General features: G+C 34.9%; 1 protein-coding gene across 1 annotated transcript in view; it reads left to right on the top strand.

The window, feature by feature from the left end:
- Positions 1-27,606, top strand: part of PTPRQ (protein tyrosine phosphatase receptor type Q) — a 266,556-nt gene that overhangs the window by 62,043 nt on the left and 176,907 nt on the right. The window contains exons 17-25 of the mRNA XM_057556607.1: positions 2,054-2,214; positions 3,029-3,140; positions 3,815-4,041; positions 4,376-4,445; positions 9,391-9,590; positions 10,595-10,844; positions 12,419-12,547; positions 15,942-16,088; positions 22,057-22,229. Coding sequence (XP_057412590.1) covers positions 2,054-2,214; positions 3,029-3,140; positions 3,815-4,041; positions 4,376-4,445; positions 9,391-9,590; positions 10,595-10,844; positions 12,419-12,547; positions 15,942-16,088; positions 22,057-22,229 — 1,469 coding nt within the window. The remainder of the gene's footprint in view (positions 1-2,053; positions 2,215-3,028; positions 3,141-3,814; positions 4,042-4,375; positions 4,446-9,390; positions 9,591-10,594; positions 10,845-12,418; positions 12,548-15,941; positions 16,089-22,056; positions 22,230-27,606) is intronic.

The following is a 27,606-nucleotide window of genomic DNA, read 5'->3' as shown; positions in this document are numbered from 1 at the left end:
TTGAATCTTCCAGTTCATATTCAGGAAGCTACACTCTTTCACAATAACTTAAGCATTACTTCATCTCTACTACCTTTTCCTCAGGCCAAGCCTCCCTCCTCTCTGCTCAGACTACCGCAATATCCTACTAATTGGCCTCGTGCTGCCACTTTTGCTTCTGTCCAATTCATAGCCCATATTCTAGAGTAATCTTTTAAAATTAAAAAAAAAGTCAGATTGTTTTTCTGCTTAAAATTTTTCAATGTTTTCCATTGCATTTAGGGGAAAAAAATCTAAAATGTTTATTGTGGCCTACATTATCATCAGACTGTTCTTCTTTCTTAAATGATCCCACAACCCAGGCTGGTTTTCTCAGTCACTTTAATTTCTGTCCATTTCCAGGGCTTCTATTCACTCTGCTTTGAAAGGTCTTTACCAAACTGTCCTGAAGTTTCCAGGCCTTCCCTTTTTATCAGATTGGCAAATTTCCAGACAAATATATTCTTCCTCCTCTTGGTGAGATACACTTCATCTTTGGCCAAGGGTTCTTCAGTGTGTAATCTTAAGCCACAGTCTAGGAAACTACATCCTATCTCACCACCATCTCAGTAAACAGCCCTTCACTTCTGTCTTCATTTTTCTTCCAAAGTCTCATCCCAGCTCTTTTTCTAGTTTCTTGCCTAAGACGTCATAAATGTTAGTTACTTTTTAGGACTCTTGAAGAAATAGTATCAGCCCTTACATAAACCAGTAAGTGTGAGTAGTGGTCAGACTTCTGTCATGTTAGGCTTTTGTCCATTTTAAAGTGGGCTGGCGAGGAGAATCAAGCTCTTTTCTCTCAAGCCTGAAAATACAGAAGACACAGGTCTGTGTGCAGAATCATCCAGGAAAAATGCCAGCAGCTATGTACAACAAAGAAATTCTACCCATCACAAACGGGGTATTTCTCTGATCTTTCTACCTTAGGTTTGCAGCATTTCTAAAGAGGTATTATAAAACTGTAGTGCTCACTGCATGGACTACTTGGAGATGATGCCAAGAGAATGTTTGTCTCTTTGAGGATGTCATGTGAAAATTAATAGATCAATATTAGCTTTGGCCACTAGGGAGACAGTTGTATTATAAGCATTAAAGGAACTTTTCAAAGGAGATAAGGAAAACCATTCTAAAAGTATATCCCCCCCAAAAAATACTAGGAAACTGACCTGTTAAGATATCTATTTTATGCAATGTGCCCTATCAGTTTTGTTAGGAAATGTACACTTTATTTTTTTTTAATATATCGATTTCCAAATCATCTCTGGTGGCAGGGGGCGGGAGTGTTTAAAATGATAAATGGAGTTCAGTGACTAATTCCAGACTACTTTATTTTGGAAATAGTGTTAGATTGGATCTGTATCAGGATGTTTTTTGCATGCTTGGCTTCATAATCTCTCTCCCTCCCTGTATATTGTTTGGAATCTTCACTAAAGATAAGAAGAGTGCAAATCTGACTCATTGGCAATCAATCCAAGGAACTTTACATAGAAAATGCTCTTCAAGCAGGTACAGGCAGCATAAACAAAACTTTGGAAACAGTGGAAGCAAAGGTAGAAAAAATATGGTTGAAATGACTAGGACACTTACTACTTACTGTTTAAAAACTATCTTTTTTTCATTTCCAATATGAAATTTTGGCAGATTTTGATATTTTTTGGATATTTATTTCTGTTTGATAAATATCCAGGTAATTGGATAGTAGTTTGTACTTATCTTTAAAATGATTCAGTTTTTCAATTAGAGCATAAACTTTAAAAAAAACAGTCTGGTCAACCAAAAGGTTTCAGTAGGTAAGGAATATCCCAGAAATAGATACATGAATTGATGTATCACTTTTGATAATTAAGCTTAGAAACTAGGTATTTTTAAAGATATACAAGCCTAACACCTACATAGAGCTAGAGATAATCTAAAGGATCTGATGCTTTCTGACAATTTGGTTATTTTGAAACCTGGCCCTTAGACTATTGATTTTCCTTTTTTCTTTGAAGGTTTAGGAGAATAACTATTTTAAACCTCTGTTTTTCAATATCAGAACCGGAAAAACCTGAGAAACTTAAAGCCTTCAATATTTCTGCACATTCCTTTTCTCTGCACTGGAGCCTACCCTCTGGCCATGTGGACGGGTTTCACGTGGATCTTGTTCCTGACAGTGGCTTTGTTACTATCAAAGATCTTGGAGGTGGAGAATATCAGGTATAGTTTTCATTATCGTACTTGCCAAACTAACTTGTATTTATATTTGGTCCAAATAGGAAAGTTCTTTATGAAACTCATCCACCATGAAAACTTACTCCTTTGAGACTTTTTAAAAGCATAAGATGAAGACAAAAACACGGATGCCGAATTGATGAGTTTCAGTTTCAGCATTGGTGGACTGTTACCTTAGTAACGTCTGTGTCTCTTTTTTTAAGTCTACCCTGAACCTACAGCCAGCGATCCAAGGGTTCATGAATAGTTTAACAATGAAAGGGCAGAGCTATTGAGTAATCCACGCTCATTAATTGTGCACTTGCCAGGAGGATCTGTCTTTAAATCATTAATGCAGGCAACATTTCTCTCTAGAGCCATCAATGTGATTCCACTGCCTGAAAAATGTAATAATGATGGATTTTCTTATGATTTTTCTTTTACTTTTTATTGGAACTTCAGAGACACAGGTATTTTGTACACACCCTTAAATACCAGGGCTAAGCAATGGACTGTAATTTTCTTAACACTCTTAAATAGTTGTTTCTTGTGACAATGAACTAGGATAGATAGAAATACTGATTTAGTCTTTGATAATGCAGTATGTTTTGTTAAGTTTTTGTTATCTGTTATTTGGTAAATAGTTATGTGATATAACAAATTTATATTTTACAGTGATAAGAAACATATTGTGATATCTTAAATAGTGCAGAGTTATGTAGCGAAGTGTTACTTTATTTTATTGATTGTGATAGATTTATGGTTTTAACTTTCTTGCTTTTCAGAATTTTAACACAATCACTTGCTTTTGGTGTTCCAGGGTGATGTTTCTAATGCTGTTCCTGGTACGCGGTATGATGTAACCGTCTCTTCCATTTCTGCTACAACATACAGCTTACCCGTTAGTAGAACAGTGACAACGAATGTGACAAGTAAGTATATGTTTTCCTTTTTTTTTTTTTTTTACAAAGTATTTGGAACCATTATAAATCTGTTGGATGGAAATATTTACATTGGCGATATGTGCACTGTATGCATGAGGACAGTTTAGTAATTAAAGCAAAATGGAAACTTAAGAAAGTGATCTGTTTAGAACCTGCGTTCTACTGGTTATCTTCCATTACTTTCAAAGAGCAAAGATAATTTTTCTATACTTGTTTGTGAAATGGATCAGAAACACTGTTAATGGTAACATTTAAATAATACAAAGCCATGAAAATAAACTCACTATAGTTGCTCTGAAAGAGTTATTCAGTTTGTAAGACTGGTTCCTGTTTTCTTAGTGTTTGTGTATAAGCCTTGCATCAAGTAAATTTTTTAAAAAAATGATTTGGCATTAAAAGTATATTTGGCATGTAGTATTTAGTAGCATTCCGTTTTTTACATTCTTATAAAAGACTATTTTTGGTATTCCCCAAAGCATTTAATCTTTTTTTTTTCTTGTGGTAGCAAAGCTCTAGGGAGGATAAACTTACACTTAGGAGACCGTTAGTCTTTGGGAACTTCAGAAGTCTACAATTTGTAGATATTTTTCTTACATATGATTGTGAAAATACAATAGTTGTTTGATCTTATAACAACATGAATTTTTTCAAAAAAAAAATAGAACCAGGGCCTCCAGTCTTCCTAGCAGGGGAAAGAGTCGGATCTGCTGGGATTCTTCTGTCTTGGAATACACCACCTAATCCGAATGGAAGGATTATATCTTACATTGTAAAATATAAGGAAGTTTGTCCATGGATGCAAGCAGCGTATACACAAGTTAGAGCAAAGCCAGACAGTCTGGAAGTTCTTCTTACTAATCTTAATCCTGGAACAACATATGAAATCAAGGTAATTATTTTGTAAATATTTAGTATTAAAATATTCATTCATTTTAAAAGTGAAGGAGCTTTATCCCACCAGGTCAAGCCTTTGCAGCAAGTGACTGAAGAATGATCATCTGAGTCTTGGCCTCATTGCCTATCTGGGCTTTTAAAACTTGAACAAATTTTATAATCTCTTTTCATTTTTATGTGTATTTATATGATTGATTTTTCTTATTGATATTGAACTTACTGACAGATCTTTATCATTTATCTTCTGGACAAATCAGAGTTTTATTATTTCAAATTCTGTTTAATTAGAGAGTATAAAGCTTGAATGTAATTCTTTTGGTCTATTCTAGGTTGCTGCTGAAAACAGTGCTGGCATTGGAGTGTTTAGTGACCCATTTCTCTTCCAAACTGCAGAAAGTGGTAATTTTCCTAAATCATTTATTCTGAATTAACTTCGTTATGAGTTTTTGTCATTGAAAATAAATAGGGATATAAACAAAATGCGGCACTAAAATGCATAAAATTTTCAACAGCATGGCCATTCAGTTACTTTTAGAGTCTTCTTGGATAGTAAATTTGCTCATTAAAATGTATATTGTTCTTTCTGATTATAAAAACACTAAGTGTTATCTTAGAAAACTTTGAAAAAAGCAGAAATAAAAAAAACCCTAAATGAAAGTTATCCATGGCCCTGTTATATAAAAAATGTTGTTACCCTTTTGGTCCATTTCTGGCTGATCTTTTTTTTCCTATGAATATATGTCTTTGTGACTATATATTAGTAAAAGTAGGCTTGTGCCATTTATGCAAGTTTATAGCCTGCCTTTTCCTCTTAACATCAAATCATAAGTATTATTATGACATTAGACTTTTGGAAATACAGATTATAATGGTTATCATATTATTCCATAACATGCAATCATTACCAAACCAACTTAAGCTACCTCCATTCTCCCAATGGCTGGGAGGAAAAATGGGATATCATCCTGATTCCTCTCTCTCATAGTACACTCTAATCTATCAACAAACCCTGCCCACATTATATCAAAATATATCCTGAATCTCACCCCTATTGTTAATCACCCTATGTAATCCATTATCATTTCTCACCTGAACAATCTAAAGTCTCCTCACTGGTTTTCCTGTTTCCAGCTTACCTGCCTATAGTTTACTCTACCGACAAGAGCCACATAATCTTTTGAAACAGAAGCTAGACTATGTTACTTCTCTCCTCCTAAGATGGCTCCTGTCTTATTCAGAGCAAGAACCTAAGTCCTTCCCATGAGCTACAGTGCTCTGTATGCCCTTTCCCCTCTCTGACTTCATCTCTTACCTTTCTCCTCTCCCTCTGTCTACTCCAGCCATACTGATCTTCCATCTTAGGGTCTTTTCTCTTGCTATTCCCTCTGCCTGGAATACTCTTTCACTAAATATCTGTAGAACTCTCTCCCCAGTTGATCCAGATCTCACTTTACCTTTCCTGACTACACCTTCTAAAATAGCCCCTATTTCCTTCTGTCCATCTTTATTTCCAACAGATTTATTTTTCTCCATTGGACAAGCCTGACATGTAACACATTTACTTGCCTACTTTTTATTGTATGTATTAGCCTAGTAGAACATAAGCTTTGTGATAAAAATAAGTTGTTATGGAATGGAGGTAATTTTATTTATTTAGTAATTCAGCTGTTTATAATAGCAAACAGTCGGAACCAATAAATAGAAAAATGGCACAAAGAATAGCATCTCCAATCAATAGCAAATCTTTTCTGTGGAGCTTATATTCTAGTGGGCGAAGATAAATAAATGAGTTACTAAGTAATATACTAGATTGGTGAGAAGTGCTATAAAAACAATTTCTGTAATTTTGTGCAACTATAAATGTTCTGTATAAAGATACAGATAAAGATAAAAATATCCAGTGGTTCACTGCCAAAGGGATACATATGAAATGGGCCCTGTATATCTAGAGGAGATTATGCAATTATAGTGTTAAAAGAAACATGTGCCAAGCTTTATGGCCCAGTTTTTATTTGAGACCCCATCAAGAGAAGCATGCGAATACATGCTCTATGCCATAGAAAGAATTAAGAGAATATTCTAGAGTTTATTTAAAATTAGAAATTAATGATTCATGAGGTCTTTTTCCTATTGATATTGACCCTACTGACATTCAGATTATTAGCACAACTAAAAATTGAGAAAATTATTATTTTAAATTAAATGTTCACTAGGATATAAAAGAAAAATTTATTACATATGTTTTTAGCTTCAGGGAAAATAACTGGAATAATTTTTTAATGACTTACCAAATAGTTTGTTCTTTTTTTAAAACTCTCATCTTGATACAGCTTCTGATAAAGCCTGGTACATGCAGATTATGATTTCAACTTGACAGTATTTTGAACTTTATATATTTTATACTCTACTAACTGACATAATTTCTGGAGTTATTTGCTCTCTTGGCAAATTATGATTGGGACAGACTAACACTCTAGGATGGCGTGAAAATAATACCGGAACAGAAGTTTCACTCTGTTTCTGACTTGCTGTGTTTTCTTGGGGAAATTACATAATCACATAATCAGTCTTGCCTTATCTTTTTTTTTAAAAAAAAAAGTTAAGTGGTAAAAATATAAACCTAAATTTAGTTAGATCAGTTATGTCCAAGTTTTCCCCCAAGGACTCCTTTTTATTATTTATGCTACACAGAACTAAATTTAAGGAAAATTTCTGTGGAATAAATAAATTGCATTTATTATTATTAAACCGAAATAATTTCTTTCTCCATGAATAAAAATACTCCTAAAGTATAAAGTTAACCCATTATACCATACTGAGCTGATATCACATCCACAAGCACAAAAATCTCAACTTTCTTACTTCTCACACAGCATTGTTTCAGACAAATGTAGAATTTTAGCTTTAAAATATTAGAAATATCTCTTGTACCTTCATTTTTAACTTGATGGATCCTTAGAAATGTAGATGATTCTTTTAGAAGTCTCTATATTTGATTTGGAAAGGTTTTTTTTTTCTGGCTCAAGAAAATGTATGTTTTGTATAGTATACACTTCGAAAAGTTTTAATTAGTTTCACATACTTATATATTTACGCAAGTCACTTGTTTAGCTATGCCCTCAAAGTGTGTGGAAGACTTATCTGAAAGGTGAAGTGATTTATAAACAGAATTTTTTGGTGCTTTAGTGTCAGATCTTTACTTGGACCAAGATGGATAAATTCACTATAAAAATCAAAAGATGATGGGGGGCTTCCCTGGTGGCGCAGTGGTTGAGAATCCGCCTGCCAATGCAGGGGACACGGGTTCGAGCCCTGGTCTGGGAGGATCCCACATGCCGCGGAGCGGCTGGGCCCGTGAGCCACAATTGCTGAGCCTGCGCGTCTGGAGCCTGTGCTCCGCAACAAGAGAGGCCGCAATAGTGAGAGGCCCGCGCACCGCGATGAAGAGTGGCCCCCGCTTGCCACAACTGGAGAGAGCCCTCGCACAGAAACGAAGACCCAACACAGCCATAAATAAAATAAATTAAAAAAAAAAAAAAAAAGACTGTGCTTTAAAAAAAAAAAAAAAAAAAAAAAAAAGATGATGGGATTTCGGTACCTAAAAATCCAGAAGTAGAAACTAGAATATTTAAAGTAGGGGAAGACCTGTCAGCTACAGAAAAGAGCCAGAATTAGTCTTCAGACACCACGAAGTCACAAAAGGAAAACATACAGATTTTACTGAGGCAAAAATAGTGTAATTTTAAGTTAATAAAAATAACCTCTTTTTCACTAAATGTTGTTTAACAGATTTAATTAATTTTTATCTAAGATATTTTGTGTACTTTAAAAGATATTTTGAAATCATGTTTTGGAATGTAATAAAGGTTTGGTTACCTTGTAAATTCAAATTTCTCTACACTTGGGCAGTTCCTCATGATTGTTGTTAAGGCCGATTTGGAAATGTACCAGCTTGTATGCAGTCTGTTATTGATATATATATTTCAGGCATTCTTATAAAATTTGCATACTTTAGATAAATAAGGAATTTAAAACAATGATTAAGATTAATGATAAAAGCTTTGAATCTTATAATTCCATAGCATCACGTATTTAACAAACTTTTTGCTCTATTATATTTTATCCACTCAAAAGAAATTTTAGTGCTAAATCTTTAGTATCAGAGAGTTTTCATATTGTCATTGTCCTTCTTAAGCTGTAATTCCATTGATCAGTTTCTCTTGAAGAAAAAAATTTCTATCCATTATGACATCCATTGTTAATGATTAATCATCTTCCCAAATTGTTGTATTTTACTTTTTTCTATTAAAATGCAGCTGTTGTTAAGTTTCTTAATTTCTGTTTAACTCATATCATTCACATACAGCTCTCTTACCCATTCACATACAGCTCTCCTGCCCAGGACCTAACTTTCTTATATACTTTATATGGCTTTCATTTACAAATCACATTTTGGTATTCTTCTCTACAATGTATACCTAAACTCTGGTTATTTGATTTCTCAATACTAGGCACTTCTACTATCATTTATATTGTTTTACCCCAAACATCTTGTTTTGTTTTTATTTCTTTCAATAGTGACTTGTCATGGTTGTTCTATATTCTAAAGGACCTTGATTATTTACTCTACTTGGTCAATTTTGCATAATTAACCTTGAATTAATAAGTATCATTTTTCTTCACTCTGGCCTCATGTTTATCTCATTCCAACTAAGATAGTATATAGCTTATTATTATGCAGATTATTAATAATTAATAACAAAGTATCATGAATTCTGATGAAAGTTGATTTTGAGGGTGTATGAAAGTCAAAATATAATAACCACAATCAATTGGGTGGTATCCATTTTATATTAGACACTAAATATTTACATACATTCTAGAAATGTGCTTTTTGGTGCAAATGGTTGTATAATTGTTTGAATTTGCCACTTCTTCATTATCTAAGGAATTTATGTAATTCCAAAGTACTTCAGAAAGTAAGATATTCATTATTCAAATTTCTATAACCACAAACAACTATTGACTGAATATTTTTTCAGACTTATTTGAAATAGTTTATTGATGGATGTATTGGCCAAATAATCCTGAAGTAAAGCTTATGTGCCTCTTAAACACAACTCTATGGGCCCAATTTCCAGTTCTTTATTTTAGGCAAAAGTCAATTCAAAAAGTATACCCAAGTATATATTTCAAAAAGTATTACCCAAGTAGATTTTATACAATGTATTATACATTTAATTTCATATAACATGGGAAATGTAACATCCCAAAGTGATATAAATGCCATTCTAAGTTTTATAACAATGTTTTTCCTCTCCTTCAATCCCTCTCACTTCTCCAGCTCCAGGAAAAGTGGTGAATCTCACAGTCGAAGCCTTTAACTATTCAGCAGTAAGCCTGATTTGGTATTTACCTCGGCAACCAAATGGCAAAATTACCAGCTTCAAGATTAGCGTCAAACATGCCAGAAGTGGGATAGTAGTGGAAGATGCTTCAATCAGAGTAGAAGACATTTTGACCGGGAAATTGCCAGAATGTATTGTAAGTATCATGGAACATCTTCTATGTCTCAAAAATTTTAGGTAAATTACATCTTGAAGTTTTGGTAAAATTTCCATTTTACCAAAATGATTCTTAGCTATTTGATTACTTATAGTATCATATGATATACAGTTGGCTATAGTCAAGGCAGAATAAGAGAAAGGTTTGAGAATTCAGCAGTGAGATGTCAGATCACTTAGGGAGCTCTGGAAAGACTACATGATAGGCGTGGCATTTGTGATAGGCCTTGGAGTAACGATAGGTGGAGATTATGTGGAGGTAGAGGATACTTTATAAGCCCTGAAGTAGGAAACCGTAGGATATCACTGGAAAAAAGATAATACTTCCGTGTGACAGGAGAGGAGGGGAGGGGAATAGTCAAGGTTAAGTTTGTGGAAGTAGATTGTTTTTGTTGTGTATATCTTTAGTGAAGAATTTACAAAATATTTTTTTAATTTGGATATCTAATACACATAAACACATATACACATGTGCCCATATACACACAAACACATGTTCTATTAGCTTTGTCTTTTGAATACTGTTGCAGAAAAAATGATCATAATGGTAAGAAAGCGACATTATGTTTGAAATTTCACAATAGGGAAAACATTTCATCTCTTTGGCTCTTGCACTTTTAATATGAATTTTTAAAATTCTTAAAATGATTTTGCTATAGTTATACCTTTATTCAAAGCCACATGAAATCCTACTTATAAGAAAGATTAAGGTGTAAAGAATGCAGTAAATACATTCTGTTCTAAAACTGTGGACAATGGTATTGATGGTATAACTGTAGATAGTAAGTGGGTATAATTAAAATCTAGCAGATTTGTCTGTAGCTATAATGGGTAAGTGAATCTGTTAAACTCTTACCCAATCATACACATACACACACAAATTAGGAATAATATTTGTAGTATAAAGAAAAAATGAATTACCCTTATCATCGCCATCAAGTGATACCACATTATTTTCCCATTGATGTTTATTTTTTTCACTAGGAGAATAATGAATCCTTTTTATGGAGTACAACCAGCCCTTCTCCAACCCTCGGGAGGGTGACGCCTCCATCACGTACCACCTACCCATCGAGCATGTTGCCCGGGAGGAAGATTAGCTCTGTGTGGAAAGAACCTATCAGTTTTGTAGTGACACATTTGCAACCTTATACGACGTATCTTTTTGAAGTTTCTGCTGTTACAACTGAAGCAGGTTATATTGATAGTACGATTGTCAGAACACCAGAATCAGGTATGGTTTCTTTCTTTCTTTTTTTTTTTGGTAGGAAAAGAAGTTAAATTATTCATAGAATAACCTTTCATTTTTTTCATGTAGATAGTTTTGTTAAAACCTTCCTTCCCTTTCAATAACTTTTTTTGCCCTAATAACAGATAATAGGTATCTGTTCTGGAGCATCTTCAATTCCAATACTCTTTTACATAAGCATCTAAAATGAGAAAGGAGATTTGAGAGAAGAGACTCCTGAGCTAATAGCCTTGATCCTAAGATCAGCTTTTATTATTCTGTGACCCCAGCAATTTTTCGTAATCATCCTGTCCTTCATCTTCTATAGTCATGTGTAGATGACTTCTCTCACTGATATTGCTATTGCCAGAAGTGGAGATAACACCTGCAGTAGCAGAAATATCATGCGATTAACATTCAGCATCAGATAAAAACAGTAGTTAAAAAATACCTACCTGTATCCTCTTTGTATTTCAGTTTCCTTTTGTGAAAAATGGAGGCAGTAATAGTATCTTCCTTATGGAGATGGTGTTAGTACTAAATGAGTATGATTAGATATTATTATTACTACTAAATTCTAAGAGTACATATTTCTAGGTATGGTATTTATATATTTAATTATAATATGTCAGCATCCATATATACACATATATATATAGACAAACACATCTAAACATACTACATAATGCCATACTAAATATATAGTATCAGAAATTCAGTTGGATTGATGATTTTTAAGGCTACTGGAAATTATTACTTGTAGGGTAATTTCACTAAAGCATAGTATTTTTTTCTGATTACATAGGTGTCATTTAAGTTCATGTAAATTTGAAGATTTTTCTTGAATTAAACATCTTTGAATCAGACCATTTCCTCTTACATACTCCTTACTTCTTTTCATACAAAAAAAGAAAGAAAGAATTTCATGAAGGTCACACAAAGTGAAATTTGGTAGACAAGAACTTTGTTTTAAAAAATATTTGGAAAGTTTCATTTCAATTAAAAGAAAGTTTTTTTTTAAAATATAGAAACATCTATGAAAAAGACTATTTTAAAATAGCATTATTATTTTTATATGTTACCAATGTTACATTAGAATATAGGTTATAAATTTCCTCTCAGAGCCAAATACAGATATTGATATAAAAAGTAAAATCACTGCCAACAGATTCTGAAGGTTGAGTTATTTCTTTGCCCCTTCCACCTGTGTACACCAGAGGGAGAGCTTTTATCAAGCCAGATGCCCAGGGCTTGTTGAATGCAATACGTATAAATGCTTCAAGACAATGTAAGTGTACAATGAGCTATATAGGAATAAAACACCCTGTGCACTCATATACAGCATTAAATAAAAATAGTAATTGTTGCAAATAAGGAGTTTATCTAATGGTCTACCACTTATTCAAATTCTTCAATTATAGCCTATCTTTTCTTTTTGTAGGTTGAAAAAACAAACACTTTACTGTGTGACCTTTTATTTTTTCTCTGATTCTGTGTTTTATTTTGTGTATTTAATAAGGTGCTTTTAAATTTTAAATATATATCTATTATTTATTCGTTTTTTTCTGTAATCATTTTAGTGCCTGAAGGACCACCACAAAACTTTGTAACAGGTAACATTACAGGGAAGTCCTTTTCAGTTTCATGGGACCCACCAACTACAGTTACAGGAAAATTTAGTTACAGAGTTGAATTATATGGACCATCAGGTAAGTCTTAATCGGTTTTGTGTTTACCTTTTGGAGTAAGAATTATATAAAATATGTTACTGTGATCAAACTTTTAAAAAGTATTTAACTGTTTTTAAAAGACCCTATAGTTGAAGCAAACAGTAAAAAAGTAATAAGGAAGTGAGGCTCTTTGAACTTTCTGTTTAAAATCATAAATAAGTATAAGGAGGGTAAAACATTGTCCATGTTCCATATTTCATGACAAGGAGCTGAAAGAACAAAGGATAACCCCTCAAGAAGAGAAGTATTAGAGGAGATACATGTCTTCACATATTTGAACAGGAGAACCTTGACTTACTCTGATTGCAAATATATGAAGAACAGTGGGCTTCGGTTATATTAAATCAGATTTCTGCTTAGAAGAAAGAAACTATTTCTAATAATTGGGCTCTTTAAAAGTAATATGGGCAACTTCATAATGTAGCAAGTTCACCATCTTTACGAACAAGGAGGAGCTGGACATCCACTTGTCAAATATTTTAAGGGGTTCAAAAACTATATTAGTAGAAGTTAATTAAGTAAACTCTACAATTCTTTCATTATCTGCATTCTATGGTTCTATGAAATAAGTTTATTTCAGATAGTAATGAAATAACATAAACTCACATATTATCATTTATTTGGAAGAGTGGAAAAATCGACAAATGTCCAAATTATTCATTTGGGAACTTCTAGGAATCTATCATGAAACACATGAGTAAACTTTATTTCTCATCCCTGAGTACCTTATGCTCCTAAAATTCTGAAATATTTGCAGGCCTAAAGATATGGTAGTCTGTTTTTCCCCCTCCCTCCTCAATACATAGACACACATGGATACCCAAACATACCTTTTCTATCGGTGCTATTTTACAAAATTTTGACAAAGTACTCTTGTATCTGTGAGGCTGGTAAGGCAAGAGAATGTATTCAGTAACTATCGAATTTAGCAACCTGGAAGTCATTAGCGATCTTATCAAGAGCAGTTATGATGGAGTATGTGGGGTAAATGCCTGCTTGGAGTAGACTGAAGAGAGAATGGGAGAAGAGAATTGGAGCAGTGGGTAATGGACAACTCTTGAGTTCTGCTGCAAAGTGAAGCAGTGAATGGAAGTGGGTAGTGGGGGTGAGGGGTAAGCAGCATCGACAGGTTTTCTTTTCAGAGGGAACAAACAAAGCATGTTTGTTTGCTGATGGGAATAAATTTAAAAAAGGATATGTTGATGATATAAGAAAGGCAGGAATTATTGGAAAGATATCTTTGTGTAGGCAGAAAATGAGATCTTTTGCTTAAATATAGGGATTGGTTTGAGATAAGAATCCAGATGGTTTATCCATTGTAACAGGTTATAAGGCAGAGTCTGTGGGTGCAGATGCTGTAAATAGGTACTTGCATTGGTGGGAGTATGTGGCACATGTCTTCTGAATGATTAATTTTTCCAATTAATCAACTGGGAAGAAAAAGTGTAAATATTCATCTAGAAGAGTAGAGAGTGACTGTACTACTGAAGTTAAGTAAGGTGCTGAGTACCATTTAGGGCTCATTTGAAGTATGGTAATGAATAAAGTGATATCAGTCAGAGTGGATTTGTGTTTTTCTCCAGTTCCCTTCAACAAGAGAGGGCTTATGTAAGGCAGTGATTATTACTGACAATGACACTGAGGCTGGATAAAGAGTAGACATCAAGTGGTGAGGAACCAAACAAAATAAAATAAAGTAGGTGGTAAGATCAATGGATTGGAGGTCCCAAAGAATTGTTGGTTCTGGCTTTTAGAGTAGTGATCAGGAGACAGGAAGTGTGGTCAGAGACAGCTGCATGAAATTGAGATAACTTAGGATTTGCAGTTATTGGTAATAGCGATGTCTGTTATGACTGTGAGGGAGTGACTGAGATCAGGTGGAGGACTAGATTATTTAAGGAGAGCTTGAAGTAGTTTAAGGATGATCTCTAAGGATATTGAAATCACCACAAATTAAGATGGTAGCATTGAAGAAAATGCCATTGAAGCAGGAGTTAAACCATCCAGAATGAGAGTGAGTGACCCTGGGGTCCACAGATCACTGCAACAATGAGAGTCAGTGGATGTCACCGATGGCATGAGAGCTGAAGCTGTGGGCTTTTCTAAGGAGAAGCTAGAATTGTCTAAGAGCAAAGAGGAGCAAGGAGAACACATGCCACACCTGCCCGCCTAGTCGCTTGAGGGCTGCGGGGAAAAATCAGTCACCACCATTCAGGGTGGCTGTAGGGAACAGAAGCAGTGGTCTCAGGGGAGAGCTAGGTTTCAGTTAGAGCAAGAAGGGGAAAAGACTATTCGGAGATAAAGTTGAGGATTTAAGGAATTTTGATGATGGCCCAGTTAAGAAATTTTGCTCAGAAGCTAAGCTACAGAAATTTTCTAAATATATCTTTTTATAGAAGATAGTGAGAATATTTAGCATTTTAATTGAATGAATTTGAGTATCAAACACTGTCACTGTTTTTATATTGGTAAAATCTAATGTGTGGGCTTCCCTGGTGGTGCAGTGGTTGAGAAGCTGCCTGCCAGTGCAGGGGACGCGGGCTCGAGCCCTGGTCTGGGAAGATCCCACATGCCGCGGAGCAACTAGGCCCGTGAGCCACAACTACTGAGCCTGCGCGTCTGGAGCCTGTGCTCCGCAACAAGAGAGGCCGCGATAGTGAGAGGCCCGCGCACCGCAATGAAGAGTGGCCCCCGCTTGCCACAACTAGAGGAAGCCCTCACACAGAAACGAAGACCCAACACAGCCAAAAAAATAAAAAAATAAAAAAGTAATAATTAAAAAAAAAAAACACCCTAATGTGTTCATTTTAACTATGTCAAAAAATAACACTATGGTTCAATAGGGCATTATATAAAAGTAATTTTAAGTACTGCAAGATTTTCATTTTTTTTTTCCATTTTAAATAAGTTGACACCAGTGTGATACTAAGCTAAATGTTTAAGATATATTCACTTTTTTTTTTTTTTAATTTATTTTTGGCTGTGTGGGGTCTTCGTTTCTGTGCGAGGGCTTTCTTTAGTTGCAGCAAGCGGGGGCCACTCTTCATCGCAGTGCGCGGGCCTCTCACTGTCGCGGCCTCTCTTGTTGCGGGGCACAGGCTCCAGATGCGCAGGATCAGTAGTTGTGGCTCATGGGCTTAGTTGCTCCGCGGCATGTGGGATCTTCCCAGACCAGGGCTCGAACCCGTGTCCCCTGCATTGGCAGGCAGATTCTCAACCACTGCGCCACCAGGGAAGCCCTATATTCACTTTTAAAATTGTAATAGTGAATGTTAGTGCATATGTTAACACTTTAGTTGCTCTATACTTAAATGTAAGAATGATTACATGCTTGAAGAGTAAATAATCCACAATTATCTTTTGCTTTTTGCAGGTCAGATTTTGGATAATAGCACAAAAGACCTTAAGTTTGCATTCACTAATCTAACACCATTTACAAAGTATGACGTGTGTGTTGCGGCTGAAACCAGTGCAGGGATTGGACCCAAGTCAAATATTTCAGTATTCACTCCTCCAGGAGGTAAGAACGCCTCCTCTAGTGTGTTAATGAGAATTTTATTGCATCGGTTAAACATTGTATTAGAAGCTATTTGGTTGATATTTACCTAATTCATGTTATTTCCTTATCAGATTACTACCTAGTACGTTCTGAACATGTGTTCCTTAGAACACTAAACCCATAGCATGCTTCATAATAAGAGGGACCAAAGATCAAGTAAACATTATAGGAAACGTTACATGCAGTATCAGCCTGCATAATTCACAATGAATAGTACTGGCAAAATCTCAAGAATACTTAAACAAATGAACACATTTAACATGGTTTAAACCACATTATTTAATGTTGACTCTATCTTCCCACAAAATAACGTTCAGAGAAATCCATGTATCCCACAATACCTATAGCAAAGTATATTTATAATCAAAAGGATATTCTAAGGAAGTGAGGATTTCTGGAAGGTGCATACTATAAATTTACCAGAATATACTGAAATTATTTTTAAAAGTTTCTCCTGAAGAAATTTTTTATTTGTATATATTAAACGTCACAGTCTAAGGCAAACTGTAGTGTTTAAAAAAATGTTACCATGCCATTTCACAACCTGTTTTCTGGGCCCACACCAAACTTGCTCAATGCCTTCATTTCTATTTAGATATTGTAATTATTTAGGAGAATACAATAATTTTTTTACAGTCACACGAACACTTGAAAAAGTTTTCAGATTTTGTTTGTGTGATAGCTAACATACAGTAATTTGTGAATTAAGTACACAGTGTGCACACATTCACGTGCATACACACACACGAGGCTGGGCATACCTTCATCAGATAAATCATTCAAGTGTTTCACCATGAGAGGGCAGCAACTATTAGGGAATTTTGTACTTTTCCCCATTTCAAAGAACAACCCTTGATAATATTTTGCTATTGAAAGAACGTAAAAATTATGTTACATCGATTTCAAATGAAAATTCTAATGTGTATACGGTTTCCATACACAGGTTAAAAAAGAGAGGCACGCTCATTAACAAAATGTTCTCATTTTTTCATATCAAAACTTTTTCCATTGTATTTCTATCAGAAGAGTCTTAGCATTGTATGTCTTCTCCATTAGACCCGAAATTTCTCCCACCTCCGCCTATACCTGCTCTTAAGCATTTTCAAGAAATCTAGACAGATTTATGGATGGTTGTCAAATACCACAGAGCAATCTGGCCTTCGTCAGACTTAGAGCCCTTGAATTTGGTCTTTTCTCAACCAACCCAACTGACCAATTTCTATTCTCATGTTATGCAATTAAATAAATTCATTCTTCTTTCAAGCCAAGCCGATTTTGGTGCTCCTAAACTGAATCCACAATTTAAGATTATTGTTTTATTGTCATCATTCTTGGCCTACAGCATCTGACCAAAATAGGGAAATAGATAATACATTGCCACATACAGTGCCATTTTGTTTATTTGGGATATCGTTTAAGCATTTATTTCCCTTTCTTTATATCTGTACTTTTTATTGACAAAATAATAAGTAGAATTTTAGGGACATTGTTCAACATATTTCACGTGGGTTATTTTTCACACCAAGTTATTTTGAATAGATGACTCTACTTGCCCTGTGTAATGAGCAGTGTATCCTGAGTTTTATCCTACTGCCTCCTGAACTACTCACCATGTAGACCACATCCAGGTGGCTTTCAGGAGAACCCACTGGCAACAGGTGGGTTTCTCTAAGGGCAGGTGTGGCACAGTTCTTACCTCTGCATGCCTGCTTCTCCATGGAGTTCTCAGGGAGTTTCAGTGGAATGCTGGGGCAAATGCGGTGAATGTAGACTCTGACAACACTAATTAATCCTGGTCCCACTAATTAAAACTTTGCCATAAAGGAATCTTTAGACTATATGAGAACAATCTAATAACTCATTAGAACTATATACTTTCAACTAAAATTTATACCTTAGTTTTAGATTATTCTTTTTATTCATTAATACAACAGGGTTCTTTGTATTCTAATTAAAGTTACTCAATTTATTTTTTTCTCCATATTTAAAAGTAGTCTATAGTCTATTTAAAAAATTAATTAGGACCAGCTTTTAAATTAATATACTTTAAAACAACTGAGGTTCTAACAAATCTCCAGATATTCATAGAAAAATATTGAATTGCTTTCTTATAGAAAATATGTGCTATCACATTTTAATGGGGCTGATTTCTCTAATACTGAGAATCATATGGTCCATGGTCTACTTTGATTATCAAAGAAAATCAACATGATGTTGTTAAAGCAGTTATCCTATGTATTTCATAATGTTTCTACATATCCGTTAATATTTTACTGAGCAGATTTCTACATAGGCATGAAGAAGAGATGGTTTTGGAAAAAACGATAATTTAATAATCTCTAATGTTATAAAACATCATAGTTGCCTATTCCAAAATGAGGTAATCTGCTGAATATAACATAAGCAACAGAATTTTCTTATTATTTGTATCGGGATTAAAGAAACTTAAGTAAATTTTGTTGCTTCAATATCCCCTAAAACTTCTCTGCCACTAGTGTCAAGTATCTTTTAAGGAGGTTAACATCATTTCTTAAAAGCAAACAAAGTATTGAAATCCATATTTATTCCCCCATAAATAAACTATGGAAGTGAAGACATTTGTCCTTAGTAGTTTCAGTTTGCTACTTTCTGCAAATAGTAGCAACATCTTTGTAGGGAGATCACTGAGAAACTGAACTTTGTGTTTTTCATGATTCTCCATGACTTTTATTTTTCAGTAGATTTTTGCAAAAGTCACTTCTAATGGAAGTTTAATTTGCTAGATAATGGCAGACTTATTTTAATGTATTTTCTCTACCCCAGTGCCATTTGTCTCCATTTCATTTTTTTCTAAGAATTTTTCATTTGCAAACTCCAAATCATTTGGAATATATTTTTACCAATCATATGTGTACTCTGTTTCCCATTTCTTAGTAAAATTTATAGATGTATTGACTTGAGAATGATTCTTAGGTCATCCCCATGGACAACACCTTCAGAATTGGTGGTGAACCATGAATAATTGCTTTGTGTGTTTGATTTTCTTTAGTTAATTTGGTATCAATATTAAAGAAGTTTGATCTAATCCACACTTCTCTGGTTTCCCCATAAGAATTTGTGGTGTAACATATCAAGTATCTTTCTAAAGACAAGATACAATGCTGTCTACTCCATTTCCTTTATCCCCTAAGCTTTTTCTTCTTTCATAAAAAAAAGAGACAGCCTTAGAATCATTCTTCACAAGTTTGGGGTACATTTTTAGGGTAACATAGAACCACTTAAAGTTGGATTGTAACTTTAGGCATTAGTGTCATGGGGCAATACTTACTAAGTTATATTGAAAAGTATAAATCAAAAGATAGAGAAACAGTGTCTGCTACTATTTTTAGGTTTGGCTAACAGAATAAGAGACAGTACATTTTAAATATACTGCTGTACTGGGTAATGTTTGGTATCCTACTACGTTATTATGTTATATCACATGGGACTGACCATTTCACTTATTTTATAGTAGGCAGGGTTTAGTTATCTGACTATTCTGATCAATGTAGTTATTAAACTGGCTTTTTCAGTTAAGATTCTACATGAGTTCAAATTAGATGGAAAAGTGCCAGGTCTCTTCTTTGATTTATGTTATGCAATACTGAGAGTTTGTCTACATAGCGACCCCAAAATAAAATGTCAAAGAAAGGTGGAATTGGAGTTTTGCTATTTAAATAGCTGTGTTGTTCTCATACTACATGGTTAATTAGAAAGGTCCTCTACTCTTGAAAAATGTATATTGGCATATATGATGATAGAGACATAAGCTTTAGGAACAGTGTATGTTAATGAAATAAAACATGTAAGAGGTGACCTATGCAAAGGATTTTATCTGTTTTATTCCTTCCTCTATCCTCAAGCGCCTAGAACAGTGACTGTATGATGAGTCCTCAGTCTGTTGAATGATGAATGAATCAATCAGTGATTGTAGGGTTCTAGCCTAGAACTCTTCCTCAGTCTTTCAAAGGTCAAACTATTTTTCCTTCAGATTAGAACACCTTTGGGGAAATCAATCTAAAGAGTTATCCTTCTATATAGAGATATACCAAAATGTTTTTAGAAAAGGAGATGCAAATAATTGGCAAATTATAGGTGTACCCATGTTATGTTTATTTCAGTTTTGAGCACAGGTTTTACCCATACTGGACACTGGAAATTTGACTGCAGTAATCAGATATGCTCTTAGTCCAGAATTCATCCATCTAGCCATTAACTAGTCAACAAACATTAAGAAATATTTACATTGTTATAATATCCAGGGAGATTTTTCTTTTTACTGATTACTTCATAGAGACAAAGAAAAAAGAAACCCAACTCTTAATCTACTGGATAAAATACTACATGGTTACAGGAGCTTACTACATGGTTAACTTAAGCATAATTAGGTTCATTAATTATAATATTTATAGGAGTTGTGACATTAATTTTCAATTCCTTTTTGTTATCTTAAAGGAGAACAGAGTCATTCTTCATTTGTATTATACCCCTAATATGTCTTTCTTCTAACTGGAATTTGATAAACCTGTACTACTGTGAAATAGCTTAGGGAAACAGGGAAATTAGGGAAATGAATTTAATGTGTGACCACGTCCTAATCATAAAGGACAATATTTTTACATCTCATTTTCTCTTTCTTGAACCAACATATTATAAAGTCTTTTGAATTTGTTCCTAACTTTGTATAGTGATAGGAAAGTTTTAATCACACCCATTTTATAGATAGGGAAACTAAAGGTGGAGGGGTGAATTGGTTATTTATAATCATACAGTGAACTGTAGACAGAAAGTGGACAAGTGCCCAGAGCGGGTTTACTCTTGGTTCATTACTCCTGTGGCCCTGGGAGGTTTCCTAGAGGTTGCTCTTGGTGACATACATAGATACATTCATTCATTCATTCATTTATTTATTTAGTGATTTTATACTTTTATACATTACAAAATGATTACCACTTGATGACTTTCTAACTAGAATTTAAGTACTTCTTGCTTTATCTTAAACCAATTGTCAGTTTTTCTCTTTTTCTTTACTATTGCAAAGAGTGAGGGCATCTGAAATTTGAGATTCCCATAATTAATTTGTAAAATCAGCAGGAAAATATCAATCAACTCTTCAAACAATTTAATGTAATGAATTAAAATTTGCCTAATTGATTTTTACCAACTACATGTAATTTCATTCACGGTATTCTGGATATTATCTTTTGGTATGTTGTAATTTTTGTAAAGTCTTCAGGATTTCTCCTGGGCATTCATCAGTCATAAACAACTTTCCCTGGGAAGTTATTTTTATTAATTAATTTGTTTCGAACAAATGTTGTGACATTTTGATTTGGGAAAATTATTCCATGTTATTCTGTTTCTTGTGTACATTTTGAGAACAACGTGTAGAAATTTTTTTTTTTTTTGAGGTGGCATTTTTTTTAAAAAAATTTATTTATTTTTGGCTGTGTTGGGTCTTCGTTTCTGTGCGAGGGCTTTCTCTAGCTGCGGCGAGCGGGGGCCACTCTTCATCGCGGTGCGCGGGCCTCTCATTATCGTGGCCTCTCTTGTTGCGGAGAACAGGCTCCAGACGCGCAGGCTCAGTAATTCTGGCTCACGGGCCCAGTTGCTCTGCGGCATGTGGGATCTTCCCAGACCAGGGCTCGAACCTGTGTCCCCTGCATCAGCAGGCAGAGTGTCAACCACTGTGCCACCAGGGAAGCCCAACGTGTAGAAATTTAACTTTAAATATCTGTATATTTTAAACGATCAGATACAAATTTAATTATTAATAAATTAGCAAATTGTTTTAGTCTGTTTTCTAATAGAATTGCTTATATATCTTCAATCGTGAACTAAGAATTAAGGGAATTTTAAAAAATTTGAGAATGTATTTTTAAATTTCCCTTTTCTTATTCTCTTTTTTTAGTTCCAGGTACAGTATTTGATTTGCAAGTTGCAGAAGTAGAAGCCACAGAAATAAGCATTACTTGGAAGAAACCACGACAACCAAATGGAATCATTAACCAATATCGAGTGAAAGTATTAGTTTCTGAGACAGGAGTAATATTGGAAAATACTCTGCTCACAGGAAAAGATGAGGTATTGCACTTTAATTTCTTATCTTGGTGAGCCCTTTCTACTTGGTTTTGACCCTGATAACTTGGAAGATTTGCCAACATGCAAACGTAAAATATTTGATGAGCTTCAAAGTTCAAAATGAAGTAAATTTAGGCTATGTTGATAATCTAGCTCATCATATTTCATTTTAGGACATATACTATTAAATGCTATTATTCTTTTTCAGCAATGAAAAATGTTAATTGAGCGATTAAGCGGGACTAAAGGTACTTCCATAAGTGAATATTATTATGGTAATTAAGTTAATGAATTGTTTGGAAACTCCTGTTATGATTTAGGTACTCCTTCTAAGGCTGTGCTTGTAATTTGGAATAGTTGCCAAAGGAAGGCACAGTAATTTTAGTAGCTGTTGTTGACAAATGATTTGACCTACTTAGGAAGCCAAATTTCTCAAAGCTGCCTCATATAAAAACAAACAAACAATATACATGTGATTAAAGAAATCAAATAAATAAAAGAGATGAAATCATTTCATAGATATAAAATAAGAGGACAATGTTTGTTTCTGTTCACACCGGGAGTCTTTTTTCCCCCTTTGTTTCTGTTTGGAAGCAGTGATTTTCCTTCACTGTCTTCATTCACCTCATCCAGCCAGCTGTTCACCTGGGAGTTCCCTCTAAGGCTGCAGACTAGTTGTATCCAGATATTGGTGGCTCCTGGGGCTCACAAAAATTAAATATACTTGGGACCAGTGAGTGTAGCGATCTCTGTACCTTGGAGGTACTACCTGATGGTTATTCAGTAATTAGGTTCCACTCCTTTGGTCCAGAATCACTGTTTTTTCCTATCTCCACATATTATCTATTCTATTTCTAGTCCCAGCTCTCCTCCATTTCTGACACCTACCTGAAAGTTGACCTCACTATGTGCTTAATGCATTCTGGCCACCCAGGACTTATTACTCCAAGTCGTTTGACATCTCTGGCCCAGGGTTAAATTTTAATCCAATGTTGACTCCATTCCTCTGTGCAAAAATGTTGAGTTATGATTTCTCTGATACTTTAGTTGACAACTCAGGCAAAGGGCAAAAGCTTAATCCTCTGCTCCTGCTGAGAAGGCCTTAAATTAGATACTTCACTATTTTAGGACTGGGTGGACAGGTCTCTCACTTGTAATGACATCTACTGAATGGCAAGCCACACCTCTTTTTCTCTTGAAACTAAGAGATTCTGGAATGACTTCTTTGTGATTCTGCCTATATCTATATGATCTGCAGTCTCTGTGACATAGTAGAGAGAACATGAGCTTTGGTACTGTACAAATCTGGGCTTATATCCTAATTTGGTCACTTACTGGGCTGTACAGCAGAGAGGTTAAGTGCATGGGCCTAGGAGAAAATATGCTTGGGTTTAAACCTTGGTTTTGCCCGTAGTGATGGTTTAACCTTGAGAAAGTAGGCTTGACCTCTCTGAATTTCAGTTTCCTCTTCTCTAAGATAGGGACTCTAAATAAGAGTCCCTATAACACAGGATTGTTAATGAAGGTTTAGTGGATTAATGTGTGTAAAGAGCTTAGAGCTTGTTCCCTGGCATATGGTAAGTTTGGTGCTAAATAATTGTGACCTGTTGTAATTGTTTATCATGGCACTGGACCTTTCACCCTCATTGGGACTCAATATTAGTTTCCTTAGGTCTCAATAAAAGGAGACATTATACTTCTCTTTATTTCTGTGATTGTATCTTTCTTCATTAGATCAGGCGCTTTATTGATATTTCTGCTTCCCCATGTGATTGGTGTTTGGGTTCACCTTTCAAGAGGTTGATGTGGGGAGACACATGACAGAGGCTCTAAATCCAAATGAACTAGGGTCCTAGACCGGCCTCTGCCCTTTTCTAGATCTATGACCTTGGTCAAGTCAACTTTTGGAGACTTGCTGCCCTTATTTTTAAAGCAGAGCTTATATACCCACCTTATATGATGAGGAGTAAAGGAGATAACAGATAAAACCTCTGGCTTAGTGTATTCATTTATTATCCTCTTCCTTGACCTTGATGTAGGATAAAGACTCTTCTATTCACTCTTCAACTTCTCAGAGTATAGCCTCCACACTCTGTCTCAAGAATTGTTTAAATCCTTGAAATCTTGTTAGAAGTCACCAGTGGCCTCCGAAGTGTCAGATAAGGTGGTAATATAGTTTTAGCTGTCCTCATCTTCCCTGTCTCCTCCAAAATCCATTCGTTTGCCTCCTACTCTCCAGCTTTTGATACAACCATTTTCTCCCTAATACTTGCTCCACTTTCATATACTGTGACTATGCAAAAATATTGGCCTTGTGCAATGAAAAATGAATAAAATAAAAAAGCTCTTTTACAATTTTCTAACTTCCTCATTATAAGGGTATTGCAGAGAGTTCTGTTTTCAGCCATGTCATTACACTTTTTTTTTGATAACCGCACAGTTTCAATCACTGCTTCCTATTTTCATGACTCTTTTGCCTTGTTTTCCATGATGATTTTTCTCTCTGACACTCTGCATCCCTAATTCAAATCATTTGTGGTGAAGTTCTGCCAGGGCTCATCACATTTAAACTCATTAGACAGAACAAAACAAAACAAGCATCCTTTTTGGGATAACAGGACTTGGTTCTTGATTGGAAGGAGGAGATGAAGTTGGAATGAAGAAGAGGTACTAGACAGAGGTTCTGGGACAGTGATGGGAGCATGTAAAGTTTCCCACAGGACACAAGAAGAAAGTCTGTAAAGGCAATTAATAGTTTTAGTGGTCAAGAACAAGGCCTGGAGAGAGGCTGACTTGAAACCCAGATACTAAATAACAGGCTTAGAATTCCTAACCCCTTGGACTGGGCACACCACAGATCTCCGTTCTGAAGGTCATTGTTTAAGCATTTGGAAGGCTTTCATGGCATTTTTATATGCCTGATGTCTCTCTTTTTGGTTAATGGTACCATTATCCTCTCTTCATGAGGGCTTGAAACCTTGGAATTACCTCTGACTTTGGTTATACTTAGCATTTAATAGCCACTCAATGTTAAGGCCAGTTATTTCTGCCTCCACAGTGGGACCTTCATACCTCTATATTCCATTCCTGTGTCCCCACCCCAGCTCAGGATTGAATAGTCTCTTGCCTGGACTATTTTTGTTAACTTACTACGTTAGTTTTCCATTGTTGTATAACAATTTGCCACAAGCTTAAAACAACTCACATTTATCATCTCACAGTTTCTGTAGGTCAGGAATCCAGACAGCTTAGATGGGTTCCCTACTTAGGGTCTCATACAGCTGCAGTTAAGTGGCTTACTGTCCTGTGTTCTCATCTGGAGCCTTGACTGGGGAAGAATCTACTTCTAGGCTCATGTAGAATTTTGGCAGATTTCATTTCCTTTTGATTGTAGAACTGAGGGCCTTGGATTCTTGCTGGCCCTTTGACTAGAGACTACCCTTAGCTCTAGCTCATGGGGATCCCCCACATTTTCTTGCTAGAAAACTTTCCCAACGTGGCCATTTACCTCATCAAGCCAGCGAGGAGAGTCTGTATAATATAACTGTGAGAGTGACATCACATCACCTTCGCCTTATTCCATTGGTTAGATGCAAACCCCAGTTCCCACCCAAGAGGAAGGGATTATACAAAAGCATGAACAATAGGAGGTAGGGATAGTGGAGGGATCACGAGAGAGGCTATCCACTGTAGTCTCTCCACTGTTTTGTGTTTCACGCGTCTATGAGAATAATCCTTCCAGATTTAAGTATATTACTTAAACTAAAAAAGTAACTAAATAAAAAATGAGAATGGACTGGGAATGGGAATATGCATCTATTTAAGTAATCTAGCTTTCCTGTCGTAGCAGAAAGTCAGTTGTTACTGTCTAAAGTGAGTGAGCCTTAACAGAACAGTATAAGCATGCTATCTAGTGACTTTAGAAGTAACACCATAAGAACTGAAAACAGAAATGATTAAAGGTGTTGCTTCCAACAAATATACAAATATTGAATCATTATGTTGTACACTTGAAAGTAATATGATGTTATATGTCAGTTATATCTCAATTAAAATAAACGATTGATTTCAAAATCTCAAAAAAAAAGTGTTGCTTCTGGAGTGTAAGACTTGCAACTGGAAAAGTACAGACAGGGAAGTATTTCCATTGTAAATCCTTCATCACCTCTTGCATTTTTAGCCATGTACATATATCATGATGATGACACTTTAAAAAAAGTATTAAAATATAATCATCCTATGCTAGGCTTGACCTGATCTCATCATCCTTATTGAAATTTTTTCCAGTGACCTCTCATGAGTTGTTTGTTTCTTAATAAACAGAGGTTATTTAAGCATGCTGAAATACATATAAGATTTTACTCTCGATATTTAAAAACATATTTGAAGAAATACATTAGAAAATTTAATCTCAGGGTTTGAGGACTGTTATTTCAACTTCCAAGCTTATATATGAATGTCATTTATAACATACCTAATAAATGATTGGGAATCCAGCCTCTGGTAAAATATTTGATCAACTCTGACAATAGGGTATCAACTACTACAAAAGCAGCTCCTGTTCTATAAGCTTTAAACCATGCTTCCTTATGGTCTCAGACATGCATTTATTAGGTAACTATAAAGTTCTAGGCACTGTGATAGGTCCAGAATATACATAGATAAATAAGAAACTACCCTGTTCTTTAACTGTTTTGGACTGAAATATTTGTCCACTAATGTTTAGCAGTTTGTCCCATCTCTCCTCTATAGACCCACACAGTAGCTTATAATGACTTTGAGTTTGGGATTTGCAACCAGGAAAATGTGTTCCAATCCCACCTCTGCTATGACTAGCTTTGTGAACTTGAACAGATGACTGTAAAATGGAGATAATAATATCTTTCCCTTTAGGTTATAATGAAGTGATATCACATGGGAAAAAGTATTTAGCACTGTACTTGACTCACAGTAGCTTTAAATGTTAGTCTCTGCAGTAGTAATAACAGTACACAGTGATTTAACTTTTTATCATTTGAAGATAATGGTCATGGCTTCCTTAAGGCTTAACATCCTCAGTTTCTCATCAGTCATGGTTTCCAGGTCCTTCATATTATTGATAACTCTTCTGTGTATATTTTCCAATTTGTCAATGAGCCTCTTTCTCAGCTGAACACAATATTCCATATGTAGTTTGACTAGAGCCAAATTGAGCAGAATTATTTTCTCCTTTTGTGTAAACTTTCTACTTCTGTCAATGCAAAGAATAAAATTAATTTCTTTGGGAGACTCATTCTGCTGAGACAAAAGTTAGAAAATCCCTGAAGTCATCTCTCCATGGATTGCTCTCTAGCTGAATTTCACACTAAAATCTCATCCTGTACTTGTTATTCTAATCGAA

This window comes from Balaenoptera acutorostrata, chromosome 11 (genome assembly GCF_949987535.1).
Source record: "Balaenoptera acutorostrata chromosome 11, mBalAcu1.1, whole genome shotgun sequence".
Lineage (NCBI taxonomy): Eukaryota > Metazoa > Chordata > Mammalia > Artiodactyla > Balaenopteridae > Balaenoptera > Balaenoptera acutorostrata.
The sequence above is the reverse complement of the archived record's forward strand: the minus strand, read 5'-3'. Positions and strand labels throughout refer to the sequence as shown.